Genomic DNA, 12,287 nt, shown 5'->3' with positions numbered 1-12,287 from the left:
AAACTGGAAGTGAATCACCTGCATTTGCTTTTTTAAAAAAAAGTTAATTGACTTGAAAGCAGTCACAAACTTTTCAATATAACTTGGTTTATACAGCTTCATTTTATTTTCAGAATAGTTCTGTGAAGAAGAGACCCCACATCAGTGGTCTGTAAGTATTTTAAATGAAAACAGTTTAACTTTTCAAAAACAAAGCTTTTTGCTTGTGGAGAAATGTTTAAATAAGAAGCAAGATAATCCACAATTCCATTATCTTACCTGTGCTGTCCAAAATGGAACCCACTAGATACATGTGGCTACTTAATTAGAAATAGAGTTCATTTCCTTAGTGGTACTTTTACATTTTAAGAACTTGATAGTCCCGTATGGCTAGTGACCATTGTTTTGAACACGGGAGATTGTGGAATATACTCATAGTCACAGGAAGTTCTACTAGATAGCACTGAGGAAGATACTGTTACTTTTTTGGTGTATACCCTTCTAGACCTTTGGGTGTGTGTATTCCTGCATTTACACAATGGGATCATACTGTTACCCACTTCTTTCACTTAATAGATGGTGAGAACTTAAATTTGTTATGTGAAATTTCAAACGTATAAGTAGAGAAAACAACTTCAGAAGCTATAAGCTCATAGCTTATTCTCCCCATTTTTCCCCTTTTGTGGACTTAAAAAATTTTTTTAAATCCAAATCCTAGACATTTCACCAGCAAATCATTCAGTATGTATATCTAAAAGTTAGGGACTGTTTAAAAAACCATAACCCACTCAAACTATGAAACTATGTAATCAGCATTCAAATCGTCTGGTTGTCTCAAGTGTGATTTTTAAAATCGATTGTGCAAATCAATTTAGGTAAGTTCTACACATTGCAGTTGGTGAATATGTTTCTTAGTCTCTCTAGGTTTTTCCTACATTTATTACTATTTTTTTGTGTGTTTCTTTAGAAATGGGGTCTCACACTGTGACCCCAGGCTGGAGGGCTGTGGCGATCATAGCTCACTGCAGCCTTGAACTCGAGCTCAAGTGATCCTCCTACATAGCTTGGAGTACAGACATGAGCCACCTCACCCATTTGTTATTTTTTAAAATTTCCACCTGCAGTTTGTTGAAAACATCACTTTTAATGACTGCATTGCTTTAGTTTTAACCACTTCATTGATGACCATTTGATTCCCATTTTTTTTTTTTTTGCCATCATGAACCTAGCTTTGCTTTATTTATTTTTTTGAGACTGAGTCTCGCTCTGTCGCCAGGCTGAAATGCAGTGGCGTGATTTCAGCTCACTGCAACCTCCTGATTCAAGCTGTTCTGCCTCAGCCTCCTGAGTAGCTGGGATTACAGTTGTCTGCCCCCGTGCTCAGCTAATTTTTGTAGAGATGGGAGTTTCACCATGTTGGCTAGGATGGTCTCAATCTCCTTACCTCGTGATCTGCCCCACTCAGCCTCCCAAAGTGCTGGGATTACAGGTGTGGGCCACTGTGCCTGGCCTTTGCTTTATTTTTTATTTATTTTTTTTGAGATACGGTCTTGCTCTGTTGCTCAGGCTGGGGTGCAGAGGTGCAATCTTAGCTCACTGCAACGTCTGCCCTCCGGGTTCAAGTGATTCTCCTGCCTCAGCCTCTTGAGTAGCTGGGATTACAGGTGCCCACCACCATGCTGCTATTTTTGTATTTTTTTTTAGTAGAGAACGAGATTTCACCATATTGACCAGGCTGGTCTCAAACTCGACCTTGAGTGATCTGCCTGCCTCAGCCTCCCAAAGTGCTGGGATTACAGGTGTGAGCCACCATGCCTGGCCTAAGCCACTGTGCTTGGCCTTGCTTTATTCTTAAGGTTAAGTATTTTAGAACATTGTTAAATTATTTCTTTAGGAAGAATTTCTAGGAGTAAAAATGCTGGTTCAATGAGTGAGTATATTTTTGAGACTCATCAAATATGGTCAGCACTGTGTTAGGTACTGGGTATATTGTGGTTAATAAAAAGCAGATGTGCATTCTGTTCTCTTGGAGTCACGTGTTCTTGCAATGGAGAAAGATAAGAGTAGGATGGTATATAAGTGGCCCTCACAGAATAGTTGAGGATGGCACTTAGCCCAGACACTGGATATAAGGCATTTAGAGATCATTTATGTAGGTAGTGGCATGTAAGCCAAGGTCTGAAGCAAAGAGGTTGGATAATCTATGCACCTTTTTTTTTTTTTTGGGAAATAGAGTTTCAGTTGGTTGCCCGAGCTGGAGTGCAGTGGCTTGATCTCCGTTCAGTGCAACCTCTGCCTCCCAGGTTCAAGTGATTCTCCTGGCTCAGCCTCCTAAGTATTTGGGATTACAAGGGCCCACTACTACGCCCAGTTAATTTTTTGTATTTTTAGTAGAATCAGGGTTTCAACACGTTGGCCAGACTGGTCTCAAACTCCAGACCTTATGATTTGCCACCTCAGCTTCCCAAAGTGCTGGGATTGCAGGTGTGAGCCACCGCGCCTGGCCACAACCTTACAATGTGAAAATGACCAACAGGAAAAACCATTTACCTAATCTCAGGACAGAAATCGGAGAACTTGACCAAAGTTAGAAGTGAAGGGTTGGCCGGGCGCGGTGGCTCAAGCCTGTAATCCCAGCACTTTGGGAGTCCGAGGCGGGTGGATCACAAGGTCAAGAGATCGAGACCAGCCTGGTCAACATGGTGAAACCCCGTCTCTACTAAAAATACAAAAAATTAGCTGGGCATGGTGGCGCGTGCCTGTAATCCCAGCTACTCAGGAGGCTGAGGCAGGAGAATTGCCTGAACCCAGGAGGCGGAGGTTGCGGTGAGCCGAGATCGCGCCATTGCACTCCAGCCTGGGTAACAAGAGTGAAACTCCGTCTCAAAAAAAAAAAAAAAAAAAAAGAAGTGAAGGGTTATTGTGCTTACCCAAGTTCTTTGTCTATTTAGACATGTTATGATACACCAGCTATCTCTTAAACTGAGAAAATAGCTCATATTACTGTCTGTCATACTGCATACTTTGTGCTACTACTATGATATGTATGTAGTAGGCACTCAGTATCTATTGGATAAATAGCTGACTGGCTGCTTTGAACCTACACTGTTCTTGTTTTCTGTCAGCAATCTACGTCAGGAAGCTGCAACATTAATTTTTATTTATGGGCAAGTAACTGGGAATAAGCTACAATAATATTGCTTATTCAGAATGATACATTGTCATTGATAAGTCAGAATAATAGAATAAGTATTTTTCTGGTTTCCTGTGTAAAATATATGTTTTTGTTACAGTGACCTAATCATGCCACCACTGTACTTTACTGTTGTTTTTATTTTTGATTTGTTTATTTTTTTTGAGACGAGTCTTCGTTTTGCTGCCCAGGCTGGATTGCAGTGGCGTGATCTTGGCTCATTGCAACCTCCACCTCCGGACTCAAGCAGTTCTTCTGCTTCAGCTTCCCAAGTAGCTGGGATTACAGAGGACTGCCACCACCCCTGGCCAATTTTTTGTATTTTTAGTAGACACGAGGTTTCACCATATTGGCCAGGCTAGTCTCAAACTCCTGACCTCAAGGGATCTGCCTGCCTCGGCCTTCCAAAGTGCTGGGATTACAGGTGTGAGCCACCACTCCTGGCCACCCCCTATGTAAAATTTAAATGATTGTTGTTTATGTCTTATCCATAAATTCCAGGAGTAGTGATCTTACAAAGGTTTGAAAAATAAACCATTTGTTGAGTAAATTGATTATAAAATAACAAGAGGGGGAAAAAACCACCTTATTGATGGTGTAGGTGGGTGACTAAAAGGCACAATTCTAGAATTATTTCTTCTTTATTAGTGAACAGTAATTAGAATGTAAGAATACAGCTCTAACATGCTTCTTGGAGAGACTGTGGAACATATAATGAAGCCTTAATAGAGATTTGGAATTTATAAATACCCCAGAAAAGCTTATGGTTGCCCAATTGTGTTTTTGCACATTTTGGATATTTAGGTTTTAAAGAGTTTGGTGCCTTTAGCATATTCTGTTTACTCGGTGGTAGGCACTGTTCTACTTTTTGACTGTTGTCTCTCATAAGCCAATGAGGCATAGATATTAATATTAGCCCCATTTTCTATATGGTGTAATTGCAGTTCAGCATGATTAAGTAACATGCTTAAAGTCCAAAAACCTGTATGGAAGAGCTTGAATTCCAGCCTGGATCATTCACCCCAGAGCTTGCTCTCTTAACCGGTGTCATATGTTAACAGTTGTGATAAAATACAGACAACTCAGAGCGTGAATTACTGTTTTTGGAGCTAATCTTGACTAGAAGCTTGGACTTGGAAACAGAATGACTTGGGTTAGGATCCCAGCTCCATTATTTACTAGCCTAGTAGATTTGGGTAATTCTCTAAATCTTGGTCTCCTCCGTTGTAAAATACCTCTACCTCATAGACTTGTGAGAATCCAATGTTTTCCATAAAAGTCTTACTCCCATAGAAAAGAACAAGAGTTAAAAATGAGATGGAATAAGGATCTGGGAAAGGTGGGCTCTACCCACACTTTGAGAAATGATGGCATAGCCCGATTAATTCTGAGAGACCAATCTATATGTGCGTTTGTCCATTTTCAACTCTTCCTCTCAAGCATTCACAGCACTTGTACGTGGTTACTGAAAAACTACTGATCTATCCTCAATTCTTTTTTTTTTTTTTTTTTTTTTTTGAGACAGAGTTTCGCTCTTGTTACCCAGGCTGGAGTGCAATGGCGCGATCTCGGCTCACCGCAACCTCCGCCTCCTGGGTTCAGGCAATTCTCCTGCCTCAGCCTCCTGAGTAGCTGGGATTACAGGCATGCGCCACCATGTCCAGCTAATGTTTTGTATTTTTAGTAGAGACGGGGTTTCACCATGTTGACGAGGATGGTCTCGATCTCTTGACCTCGTGATCCACCCGCCTCGGCCTCCCAAAGTGCTGGGATTACAGGCTTGAGCCACCGCGCCCGGCTATCCTCAATTCTTATAAGACTGAAGTTAGTAAGTTTTTATCTAGTTAGCAGTGTGCAACTGCCCAGGGTCAAAATTGCCACTCGCTAGCTCTGTGACTTTGGGCAGGTGACCTCGCTGTGCAAAATTCACCGGTACTTATGAAGGCTCTGATAAAGTGTTAAAAGTCTGTTTACAAAACCAAAAGCTAATGAATGTTGCCCTCTTGGGCTTTACTACGCATTGGGGGCTCCGGGAGCAGGTTCGGGCGGCCGGCGGGGGACCCCTGCTGGCCACACCCTCTTGCCTCTCTCAGCTCGGCATCCGGCGCGACGTGCGGCCCGGGCAATTTCCTCCCCAGGGCAGCGGGAGAAGGGAGGAGCTGCCAGTTTAAATTCCCTACCTCCAGTTTGGGTGCAGGTAGAGGCAGAGAGGGCTTAAAGCCTCCAAGAAATTGGGGCGAAAAAGGTGCAGAGGTAAGTTTTCCCTCTTGGTGCCTCCAGCTTCGCTCTTTGCTAACCTAAGTTCCTCCGTTCGGGCGCCTCCATTCCATCCAGGGCTCAGCTTGGATATCTGGCCTCTGGTGCCTGGCGCGTAGGGCGCCATTTCTCAGCCGGGACAGCGGGCCGACCCTCAGCATGCTGGGGTCCTTAATCTGCGCCTCCCGCGCGGGGCGGCGTATCCCACCGAACCCCTAGTCCGGCCTCTAACCCGTCGAAACCTAGGACCCAGTGGCTACCTCACGCTCGGTCCCGCCCCTCCGCGTACCGGCGCCCGCGATTGGCTCCAGGCGGCTCAGCCCCGCCCCCGCCATGGCCGCCGCCCGCCGCCGGGACTCTGTGGCCGCCGGCGTCCGGGTCCCCGAGGGCTGTCCCGCGTTGCTGGTGCCCCTGGCGCCGCCGTCGTCTCGTAGCGCATGGGCCTCCTCCGAGGCGGGCTCCCATGCGCTCGGGCCATGGCGCGCCTGGGCGCTGTGCGCTCTCACTATTGCGCGCTGCTGCTGGCCGCGGCGCTGGCCGTCTGCGCCTTCTACTACCTCGGCTCTGGCCGGGAGACCTTCTCCAGCGCCACCAAGAGGCTGAAGGAGGCCCGCGCCGGCGGCCCCGCCGCGCCCTCGCCGCCCGCGCTAGAGCTGGCGCGGGGCTCGGTGGCGCCAGCCCCTGGCGCTAAGGCCAAGAGCTTGGAGGGCGGCGGGGCCGGGCAGGTGGACTACCACCTGCTGATGATGTTCACCAAGGCGGAGCACAATGCAGCGCTGCAGGCCAAGGCCCGCGTCGCGCTGCGGTCACTGCTGCGCCTCGCCAAGTTCGAGGCGCACGAGGTGCTTAACCTTCACTTCGTGAGCGAGGAGGCCAGCCGCGAGGTGGCCAAGAGCCTGCTGCGGGAGCTCCTGCCGCCCACCGCTGGCTTCAAGTGCAAGGTGAGCGGGGCGGCCGTTGGGGGCTCCCGGTGGGTGGCCCACCCCGTCCTAGGCGAGATCAGTGCGCGCTCCCGGAGGGGATCCGGGGAACAAGTGGGTAGGATCGTCCCTGAGCTGCCCACCTGCAGCGTAGTTCCTGACATATGAGTTACCTGGGTCAAATTGCTTATTTGATTTTGACCTAATAGTTGGATCCGAGGCCAGATTTTGGAAAACAAGTACTAGGTGATATTAAAGGGTGGAGACTGATGTTGGTTGGGGCAGCGTGCTGAGGCGTATTATCTGAAAGACTTAAGTGAGTGATTAGGAGAGCTGCTGCCAGGATCCTACAGGCTTCGGGAGTCTGCGGTGGCTCCTTGTTGCCTACAGAGTCAAGTCCCAGTTTCTTGGTAGGGCTGTTGTGTTGTGAGCCAGGTCCGCGTCTCTGGCTTCACCTCTCCTCCTTTCTCTACGTACATCTTATACCATAGCTATGTATAGACTGGGCCTTTATACATGCTGTCCTCTTTGGCCCTTGGCCATTTTTTACTCAGTTTTCACCTCCCCTGAGAAAGTCCCTAGATCTGGGACCTCTGAAGGTCCTCTCAGGAGGAGGGGCCTGGCAGCCTGTCCCAGGTGATCCTAATGACCCTACTATTTGAGAAACACTGCACGAGTTCAGGGTAGAAAACTGAGGATGGTTGGCCTTAGGGTCAGTCTGGGCAGATCTTGGGATTTGACCAGGTCTCCAAATGCCACCTTGAAGATCAGCATTGCCATCTCTTCTGGGCCTACTTGCGCCATTGACAGATCTCTATCCTCTTGTCCCTAGCTCCTGCTGCAGCTCTTGCTGCACACCTAGTGCTTGTCAGCCTGCATGCCTTTGCTTTTGTCATTCCAACTGTTGGGGTACTCCTTTCTATTTCCAAGTCTTGCCCATCTTCAGATACCATCCCCTCCTTGGAGCCAAGGAACTGGCCCTTTTTCCTCTTCTACTTCCCTGGTGCTGTGACAGTATCATGTCTTATCATCCATCCCTATGTACAATGCCTGGCACTCTTAGTTGACACCAGAAATATTGGCCCAGGGGTAGATCCAGCCTCAGGGCTGAGCTCCTCCTGTCTATGAGTAAGTGTTCCATGCTTGGAATACCCCACTTTACTGGGCCCAGTTCCGGCAGCCTCTCTCAAGGCCTGGAGGCAGCTGCAAATGACCTGGAGGGAACTGATACCTCCTCTGTTGAGGTGTGAGAGTTGAAGGTCTAGTGTCTGGGGACTTCAAGCCGGATGTCAGTGGTCGGATAAGAGTTTATCAGTCCTGGCATAAAATTGGTCCCATTATTATTATTACTATTATTTTGATTGAGATGGAGTTTTGTTCTTGTTGCCTAGGCTGAGTGCAATGACACTATCTTGGCTCACTGCAACCTCCGCCTGCTGGGTTCAAACGATTCTCCTGCCTAAGCCTCCTGAGTAGTTGAGATTACAGGTGCCCGCCACCATACCAGCTAATTTTTTGTTTTTGTTTTGTTTTGGGTTTTTTTTTTTTTTTTTTTTTTTGAGGCGGAGTTTCGCTCTTGTTACCCAGGCTGGAGTGCAATGGCGCAATCTCGGCTCACCGGTAACCTCCGCCTCCTGGGTTCAGGCAATTCTCCTGCCTCAGCCTCCTGAGTAGCTGGGATTACAGGCACGCGCCACCATGCCCAGCTAATGTTTTGTATTTTTAGTAGAGACAGGGTTTCACCTTGTTGATCAGGATAGTCTTGATCTCTTGATCTCTTGATCCACTCGTTTCGGCCTCCCAAAGTGCTGGGTTTTTTTTTTTGAGATGGAGTTTCGCTGTTGTTGCCCAGGCTGGAGTGCAATGGTGCAATCTCAGCTCACTGCAACCTTCACCTCCCAGGTTCAAGCGATTCTCCTGCCTGAGCCTCCTGAGTAGCTGGGATTACAGGCATTTGCCACCTCGCTTGGCTAATATTGTAGTTTTAGTAGAGATGGGGTTTCTCCATGTTGGTCAGGCTGGTCTTGATCTTCTGACAGCGGGTGATCTGACTGCCTTGGCCTTCCAAAGTGCTGGGATTGCAAGCATGAGCCACCACACCCAATTTTTTGCAGTTTTAATAGAAATGAGGTTTCACCATGTTGGCCAGGGTGGTCTCGAAATCCTGACCACAGGCAATCCACTGGCCTCGGCCTCCCAAAGTGCTGGAATATAGGCATGGTGTCTGCTACCACACCCGGCTAATTTTTTGTGTTTTTAGTAGAGATGGGGTTTTCACCGTGTTGGCTAGGCTGGTCTCGAACTCCTGACTCAGGTCATCCACCCGCCTTGGCCTCCCAAAGTGCTGGAATTACTTCCCAAGGCGTAAGCCACTGGGCCTGGCCTCCATTACTTTTATTTTGTTTTGTTTTTGATAAGAATTCTTGCTGTGTTGCCCAGGCTGGTCATGAACTCCTGAGCTCAAGCGATTCTCCTGCCTTAGCCTCCCGAGGAGCTGGGATTACAGGCACACGACCCTGCACCTGTCATTACCATTACTTTTGAGTTCGTATTTTGTAAATTTTTCTGTTTGTGGTGAAAAGTGCTCTTTTTTTCTTTTAAATCTGGGATTCTAAAAGGTTTGCTTCATTTTATTCGTGATTTAATTCTGTCTTGGGTTTGGAATATTTCTGAAAAGAGTACCTCTCCCTGTACCATGGGCCCCGTTACACGTCTTTCCTCTGTGTGGAGAACGCCCTGCCCACATTTTTAGCGGGTACTGGGCTTTCAGGTCTCAGCTCTGGTGTTATTTCCTTGGTAAACCTTTCCTGAGCTTCGTTACATACTTTCAAACTCCAAACACTTTTCCTTAGTAACGTTTATTACAGTTGTCTTTATATAACGATTGAATTGATAATTTGTCTTCCTTGCTAGATTCTAAACTCCTTAAGGGCGTAGATACTGACTTATCTTAAATGCTGCATCCCTAGCGCCTAACATATGTGATTGAATTTTTTTTTTTTTTTTGAGAAAGAGTCTCATCCTGTTGCCCAGGCTGCAGTGCAGTGGTGCAAGCTCAGCTCACTGCAACCCCTGCTCACTGCAACCTCCACCTCCCAGGTTCAAGTGATTCTCCTGCCTCAGCCTCCCAAGTAGCTGGGACTACAGGCGCGCACCACCATGCCCAGCTAATTTTTGTATTTTTAGTAGAAATGGGTTTTCGCCATGTTGGCCTGTGTGGTTTCAATCTCTTGACCTTGTGATCTGCCCCCCTTGGCCTCCAAAAGTGCTGGATTACAGGTGTGAGCCACTGCACCTGGACATGTGAGTGAATTTTATACTGGAATTGCTTTTTTGGTATTGACTTGGAAGAAGGAAACTAGAATTTCTCACTCTGGTTGTACCAGAGGTGGAAGGGATCTTGGAATATATCACACGATAGGTGAGGATACTTGCCCAAAGCTTTCTGGAGAGTTACTCAGTTGGGGCTGGACCTGCATCCTAGGCAAGTAGTGTTACCTTTGTGCTGTATTTCTCCTTTAAGGAGCCCCTCTGTCTTGTAAGATAAAGTCCAGGGGGCAGTTTATTCCCAGGGAGAATTGACTTGAGTTGTGTTGGAACTGTTTGAAGAGAGCCTGGGGGGCTCCTCTTTCCTTCAGGTGACTCTGGGACCTCAGCATGGCTGCCAGGTGCAGAGCAGGGTTGCAGTAAACTGGAACAGGGCTGGTGCCCCCACACCGAGGCCTCCTCTCAGGCCATTTTCAGGTGGCATAGAAACACCTTTTAGCTCAAATAGCTGAAATGGTTTTGGAAATAGATCCCAGAATGTTATTAGTGACCTTAGATTTTATTTTGGCTAATAAGCTATTAGCTAGAAAGGATTAACGTAGGGTTGCATCTTGTTTTAAATCTTTTTGAAAGTTTTAATTAATCTCTTGGTTATCTGTGAACAGGGAAGTATATTATTTGTTAACTTATTTAGTAAACTTTCGAACTTGCTATGTTCCAGGTACCAGCATAGGAGCTGCTTCTAGCCTATGCAATAGGTCGATTTTCTAAATGCATCAGAAACACCTAGGGACATTTATTAAAAATACAGCATCCAGGCTGGGCATGGTGGCTTAAGCCTGTAATCCCAGCACTTTGGGAGGCTGAGGTGGGCAGATCACTTGAGGTTCGGAGTTCGAAACCAACCTGACCGACATGGAGAAACTCCGTCTCTACTAAAAATACAAAATTAGCCATGCGTGGTGATGCCTGCCTGTAATCCCAGCTACTCGGGAGGCTGAGGCAGGAGAATCACTTGAACCTAGGAGGCGGAGGTTGCGATGCACCGTTGCACTCTAGCCTGGGCAGTAAGAGTGAAACTCTGTCTCAACAAAAGAAAAAAAATTACAGAGTCCTGGGCCCCACCCCAGTCTATGGGTTCAGAATCTGTTGGGTGGGGCCTGGGGATCTGTATTTGGATGGAGCTACATAGGCAGGCTTGGGAGTCACTGCTGTAAGAAGTCCAGGAATGCCTGCTGTCCTCCTGCTGGTCTCTCAGACCCAGTTCAGGTACATTCACCTTGCTAAAATGCTGCCTTTATTACATGACTTCCATTCAGAACCTCCAGTGGCTTCTGGCTACCTGCCATCCCAGGTCATTTCAGCATCCTAGACCCACAGCCGTGGCTGAGGGTCCTGAGCTGTAGAGCTGTACCTTCTTGAACTGCTGACCTCAGGTGATCCGCCCACCTCAGCCTCCCAAAGTGTTGGGATAACAGGTGTGAGCCACCACCCCCGGCAAGCTGTACCTTCTCATTGCACTGTGCGTGCTCTGCTTCTGAGCATCTGTTTCATTCTGTCAAGTGCAATCTCACACTTGTAAAACTTAGATCAAGACTTATCCTTTCCATGTGCCTTTCCTGCTGGATCAGGTTTGATAGAATAGACCATAAACCCCCCAAATAATGGTGGCTTAAACGAGACTGAATTTATGTGTTATTTCAATGAAGTCCAGAGATAGGCATTCCTGGGCTGGCATGGGGGCTTCACGAAGTTATCAGGGTCCTCGGCTCCTTCCAGCTCCGTGTTTCACCATTCCTGAGAGTGGCTGTGTCTTCATGGTCCAGGATGGCTGCTAGAGCTGGGGCCATCACATCTGTGTTGCTGGGTTGCATTTAGTCCAGTTTAGCCCAGTGCTGCTGTGTGTATTGTTTTGAGTCCAGTCTCATAACATGGTTCTATTCTACTGACTTCTGGGAAAATAAACACAGTGAGCAGGCTTCAAGGCGCCTCTCATGTCTCCTCTCCTTCCCCATGTTGGCCAGCCCTCTGCAGAGGCCCCGTGGTGCCCACCAGTCACTGTTGGTTTGGCCTCCATGGAATATATCAATATTGCTTCTTTGTGGTATTTTTCTATTTCTCTTGTGCTGTCAGCTTAAATGTTAGCCATTCAGAAAGACCTTCCCTGAATCTCTTTTGTAATGCAACCCTCATGCAAGCCTTCATCTTTTCTATCACCTTGTGTATTTTTCTTTTTTTGAGAAGGAGTCTGGTTCTGTCACCAGGCTGGAGTGCAAGGGTGCAATCATGGCTCACTGCAGCCTCCACCCTCCAGGTTCGAGTGATTCTCCTGTCTCAGCTTCCTGAGTAGCTAGAATTACAGGTGCCTGCCACTAAACCCAGCTAATTTTTGTATTTTTATTAGAGATGGGGCTTCACTATGTTGGCCAGGCTGGTCACGAACTCCTGACTTCAAGTGATCCACCTGCCTTGGCCTCCCAGACTGCTGGGATTATAGGTGTGAGTCACTGTGCCCAGCCTTTTGTTTTAAGAGACAGGGTTTCTGCTGCAAAGGCTAGAGCACAGTGTGTGATCACAGCTCACTGTAGCCTCAAACTGGGGCTCAGAGGATCCCCCTACCTCAGCCTCCTGAGTAGCTAGGACTATAGGCATGTGCCACCAATGTCCAGCTA

General features: G+C 47.4%; 1 protein-coding gene across 2 annotated transcripts in view; it reads left to right on the top strand.

Moving 5' to 3' along the window:
• The first annotated feature begins 4,795 nt into the window (after positions 1 to 4,795).
• The window catches only part of XXYLT1 (xyloside xylosyltransferase 1), a 191,542-nt gene continuing 184,050 nt past the window's right edge, over positions 4,796 to 12,287 (top strand). The window contains exon 1 of one of the 2 annotated variants that reach the window (XM_074404761.1): positions 4,796 to 5,425. In XM_074404761.1, the coding sequence (XP_074260862.1) occupies positions 5,165 to 5,425 (261 nt within the window). In that variant the 5' untranslated portion in view covers positions 4,796 to 5,164. Of the gene's footprint in view, positions 5,426 to 5,735; positions 6,370 to 12,287 lie in introns of those variants that run through there. The other variant, XM_003927163.4, reaches the window with a different exon arrangement.

This window comes from Saimiri boliviensis, chromosome 8, assembly GCF_048565385.1.
Source record: "Saimiri boliviensis isolate mSaiBol1 chromosome 8, mSaiBol1.pri, whole genome shotgun sequence".
In the NCBI taxonomy this organism is placed as follows: domain Eukaryota; kingdom Metazoa; phylum Chordata; class Mammalia; order Primates; family Cebidae; genus Saimiri; species Saimiri boliviensis.
This window is presented reverse-complemented; position numbering and strand designations above follow the sequence as displayed.